The sequence below is a fragment of the Orycteropus afer genome, unplaced genomic scaffold (assembly GCF_000298275.1).
Source record: "Orycteropus afer afer isolate SDZICR_OR568_19922 unplaced genomic scaffold, OryAfe1.0 scaffold00766, whole genome shotgun sequence".
In the NCBI taxonomy this organism is placed as follows: domain Eukaryota; kingdom Metazoa; phylum Chordata; class Mammalia; order Tubulidentata; family Orycteropodidae; genus Orycteropus; species Orycteropus afer.
This window is the reverse complement of record NW_006922353.1, coordinates 699,840-704,728: the sequence shown is the minus strand read 5'-3', so window position 1 is coordinate 704,728 and position 4,889 is coordinate 699,840. Positions and strand designations below refer to the sequence as shown.

The window sequence follows — 4,889 nt, the reverse complement described above, 5'->3', positions numbered from 1 at the left end:
GGGGGTTCGTCCACTAGGGGGCTGTCCAGGCTGCAGCGTTGGCGTTGAGGTCGTGCAAGAAGCTGGGGGGCCCTGGCTTACGCCAGTCTGGGGGGGGCAGTAGGGGAGCACCGGTGGCTGGGGGTGAGGGAAGAGGCCAGAGGTCCAGGGTGGGGTGGGGGAGATGGAGATGGAATAAAACAGGTGAAGGGTCAACGGTGAGGACACTGGGGGCGTGGGTCTGGGAGGGAGGTGGTGTGAGGCCAGGGGTGGGGGACGTCCAACACCTCCTCCCCCATCGTCCCAGGCCCTCTCTCCTGGGTGGGGGAGAGAGGGAGGGATTCGGGTCCAATGGGGGGCGCCTTACCTTTTCGGATGGAGCCGTCAGGGGACGGGGCGTAGTCAGTGAGCAGGAAGCAGGCCCGGTCACGGCTGTAGCGGCCCCGACTGCCCGGGGTGATGGGGCTCTTGTCTTCCGGGGACATGGCAGGCTGGTCGATGGCTGGGCAGTCCTCGTGGGCCAACGCAGCTGCTGCCGGATCCCCATTGGGGCGAGGATCTGTGTCCCAGGGGGTGGGGGTCACACAGAGACACAAAGGCGAGAGTGACGTGTGGGGACTCGGATAGTGGGCAGCAGGGAGAGGGGTTCGGAAGAGGAAGATGATGGCTTTGGAAATAGGTGGTGGGTGGGAGTAGGTGACTGGAAGTAGGCAGAGCCTTGGGATGGGGCACAGTGGGGAGCGGGATACGAAGAGCGGCTGGTGGCTCTAGGGAGGGGACCACAGTGGGCGTGGTGAGCGTTGGGAAGAGCACCCGGGTCAGGAAGGGTGACGGAGCTGGTTGAGGCTGGTTGAGGGGAGGCGTTGCGTGTTGGGAAGGGCAATGGGTGGAGTATTGTGGGGGACTGCAGAGTTGGAGGGGCAGGTGTGAAGTGCTAGGAAGTGGTCACTGGGTCAGGTGTTGGGGGCTGGGGCCAGGCGAGACTGGGTAGGGTGCTGGGGGCCAGGAAGGAGCCCACAGTAGGGCACTGGGTGGAGGTGGGTGGTTCCAATGAGCTGGGTGTGGGGTGCCGGGAAGGGCCTAGGGGAGGTCGCGGAGGCTGGGAAGGGCCTAGGGGAGGTCGCGGAGGCTGGGAAGTGGTTGCTCAGGGAGGGGAACTGGGTGTTGTAGAGGGCACAGTGGGGAAGGGTTGGAAAGGTGACACTTGAGGGAGGGGGGAGGGGGGTCCCCCAGGCTCTGAGTCGAGCTATTTTTAATGGGTGTGAAACTGGGTCAGCGGCTGAGGGAGCAAGAAGGGGGGACTGGGCGGCCCCACTCCCTTCCTTGACCTACTTAAGGCCGGGGGGTGGGGCCCACCAGCCTCTGCCTCTTCTCAGACACCCAAATCCTGGCCTCTCGGAGGCCCAGACTCTCCTGGGGGGAGGGGCTCACACACACACACACTCAGTTCACCTTCTCGTCCCCTCATCTCCCTTCATCACAGCAATGTCTGTCTGGCCTAGACCCTTCTCAGCCTCTTACCTGGAGGGCAGGCGGGCAGGCAGAGCCCACAGGGCTCCAGGCCCCAGGACGCTTTCAGCCACGTGACTGGCCACCTAACCCTGACTCTGACCCTCTGGGTCTCTGCCCTGTCGTGGTTTTGAGGTTGGTCTTCCTTATGCCCACTGTCGCTAGAAGCCTGGCCTCTCTGCTCATTCTTTTTTCTTCTCATTCCTTTTGCTCCAAGTCCCGCCTCTCTGTCCTCAGTGACAATCTTGGTCTCTGGCTTCCCTGCCTCGGGTCGTGGGTTGTAAACTCTGGGATGCCCTCACCTTCTGTGGCTGAACCTTGGCTCCGGTCTCTGGTCTGCCCGACTCGTGTATTCAAGCTCACGTGGGAATCGCTCTCTCTCTGAGTCTCTGCTGACGATTCTGCCTCCCACTGCCTCTGCCTTTTGGAGCCCGCTGGGCACCTGGCTGCAAGCCTGTCTCTCCCCAGAACCGTCTCTTTCAAGCAAAATCCGGGCCCGTCTTTCCATGCCGTGCCCTCAGCTCCTGCCGTTTCCCCTCCTCTCTGGCCCTGGCCACCCTCAGCAGCGACTCCGCGGCGCCCTCAGAACCTCTCCACCTCTGCGCCCTGGTCTCTGTCCAGCACCCGCCCGCCTCCCTCCGGCCGCCGCCCCCCAGCTCACCTGCCCGGTTGATCTCAATCACCTCTTCCTGAGCCAACGGGCAAGGCTCCCCAGGGGCCGGCAGAGGCGGCAGCCCCATGATCCCAAGCCCCCCCGCTCCCCCCCTGAGCAGCCCGGGGTGCGTGTGGGGCCCCGGTGGGTAGGCCCCGGCCACAGTCACCCCCACGGAGGGTGGGGTGATGGGGGGCGGGGGGCTGATGCCGCCGCTGCCGTGGTGCGGGTGGGGCGGCGGCGGCGGCGGCGGGGGCGGCTCGGGCTTGCAGTAGTTGGGCGAGCCGGGCTGCGGGGGCCGGGGGATGTGTTTGTTCTTTTTCTTGGGCAGCTTCTGCTTGGCCATGGCCAGGGAATAGTACATGCCAAAGTTGTTGACGATGACGGGGACCGGCATGGCGATGGTGAGCACCCCCGCCAGGGCACACAGCGCCCCGACCAGCATCCCCGACCACGTCTTGGGGTACATGTCGCCGTAGCCCAGCGTGGTCATGGTGACCACGGCCCACCAGAAACCGATGGGGATGTTCTTGAAGTAGGTGTGGTTGGAGCCCAGGATGTCGTCGGGGTCGGCGCCGATGCGCTCCGCGTAGTAGATCATGGTGGCGAAGATGAGCACGCCGAGCGCCAGGAAGATGATGAGCAGCAGGAACTCGTTGGTGCTGGCGCGCAGCGTGTGGCCCAGCACGCGCAGCCCCACGAAGTGGCGCGTCAGCTTGAAGATGCGCAGGATGCGCACGAAGCGGACCACGCGCAGGAAGCCCAGCACGTCCTTGGCGGCCTTGGAGCTGAGCCCCGAGAGCCCCACCTCCAGGTAGAAGGGCAGGATGGCCACGCAGTCGATGATGTTGAGGCTGCTCTTGAGGAACTCCACCTTGTCCGGGCAGAAGGTGATGCGCATGAGGAACTCGAAGGTGAACCAGACCACGCACACGCCCTCCACGTACGTCAGGAAGGGCTCCGTCTCCACCTCCACGTTGGTGATGTTCTCGGGCGGCGCCCCGGGGATGGGCGAGGCCTGCGTCACCGTCTTGTTGCTGATGTGAATGAAGCCCTCGTGGGTCTCCAGGCAGAAGGTGGTGATGGAGATGAGGATGAAGAAGAGCGAGGCGAAGGCCACGTACTGCGAGGCAGGGCGGGAGAGAGGGTGAGACGTGACCGACCTGGCCATCTGGTCTACCAGCGCCTGGGAACAAGCCCACCAGGACCCCAGCTCCCTAGCCCCAAATGAGGGGGAAATCCAGGTGTCCCAACCCCTAGCTCCCTCACTTCCTGCATCCTGTTCTCTCCTCCAAAGATGGCAAAGCTGGGGGCCGGCGAGAATAAAGGCAGCCCTCCCCAGCAGCCCTGCAGAGAAGCTGGCCCCAGCCAAGGCAGCAGATGGGCCGATCTCTCCCTGCGAACAGTCATCCCTGGCCCTTTGCTCTATCTCCCTCCTGTTTCCTGCGTCCTATCTCAGGACTCCCAGGCAGGGCCCAAGGGTTCTGTGATGGATCTGGGAAATTAAAGTCACACCCCCTCTGTGTCCCAGAGACCATGGGTCTCAGCTTGGAGCTGGGGGAAGGGGAAGGGGAGAAAGTGGATGGGGAGGCGGAACCGTGAAGTGGTGAACATGGCTTTCCCTCTGCCTAACTCGGGCAACAGCTGCTCACAGAAAGGTCGGCGGTTCGAACCCGCAACCCACCAGCCGCTCCGTGGGAGAAAAGCCTGGTGATAGGCGTCTGTAAAGTCTAGACAGCCTGGGAAGCCCTACGGGGGCAGTTCTACTCATCACCTGGGGTCGCTATGAACCAGAGTTGGCTTGAACGCGCACCACAACAGCAGCAGGAACAGCTCTGAGGAGGCTCCAGCTTCTGCTCCTCGAGTTTTTCCCGGGATTATGACGGTTACACGAGGGTACAAAGGGTTAGGCTCCAAATGCAGTGGAGGACAGGAAGAGCATTTGAGGTGTTGTCGGGACATGCAGGCCTGAGTGCGGAGGGGACATGGTGGAGGTCTCAGAGAAGGCAGGCCCAGGATTAACGGTCCTTGAAAGGAGATGGTGCCTAGTTCCAGGACCCGGAAAAGGGAAAAGGCTGGCTGGGGACTTAACCCAGAAAGGACAGGGCAGGGGAGGGGAAGGGAAGGGTCTTAAAGTGTGGAAGAGGGTGAATGGCTAAGATTGCAAACAGCGGAGAGGACGCAGAATGGGGAAGGGGCCCAGGTTTAAGGTTCTGGAGGAGAAAGGGCAGAGGCAGGGGCCTGGACGCTGGGGGAGAGAACGAGGACAAAGAAGGGCTGGGGGCTGTAGGCACGGGTGCAGGGGAGTGGGCTTGATCAGATACTGGGGGGCATCACGAGCAAAGGAGGAGCGTGAATCAGCTAGGAAAGGCAGAGTGAAAGCCTGGGAGGGGCAGGGGCCCAAGGTCAGCCTGCTGAGTGGACCCTAGACCTTGGGGTGGGCCAGGCCCAGCACTGCCTCTCTGCACCCCCTTCTCTGTGGGGTGAGAGGGCAGGTTCTGGCCTTGGGGAAGGCTTGACTTTAACCAGAGATGCAGAGCAGAGAGGGGGAGTGTCGAGTTCCACAGTGGATCCTGGACCTCGGGGTAGGCCAGGGTCCGAACTGGCCCTCTCTACCACCCCTCCACCTTTCTCCGCAGTGGTTTAAGGGGCCAGAGGCCGCCGCACAGCGCATGCCCGGTACTCCCCCGCCCCCTCTGAGCCGGACGCGCGGCGCAGGCTGCGGCACCGCAGTGGGGGCGGGCCGGCC

General features: G+C 63.4%; 1 protein-coding gene across 1 annotated transcript in view; it reads right to left on the bottom strand.

Annotated features, from left to right (window-relative positions):
- The window catches only part of KCNC3 (potassium voltage-gated channel subfamily C member 3), a 7,921-nt gene extending 4,610 nt beyond the window's left edge, over nucleotides 1–3,311 (bottom strand). The window contains exons 1-2 of the mRNA XM_007957647.1: nucleotides 2,150–3,311; nucleotides 347–538 (exon numbers count right to left, since the gene is read on the bottom strand). Of these exons, the coding sequence (XP_007955838.1) occupies nucleotides 347–538; nucleotides 2,150–3,311 (1,354 nt within the window). The remainder of the gene's footprint in view (nucleotides 1–346; nucleotides 539–2,149) is intronic.
- Between the last annotated feature and the right edge of the window lie 1,578 nt (nucleotides 3,312–4,889).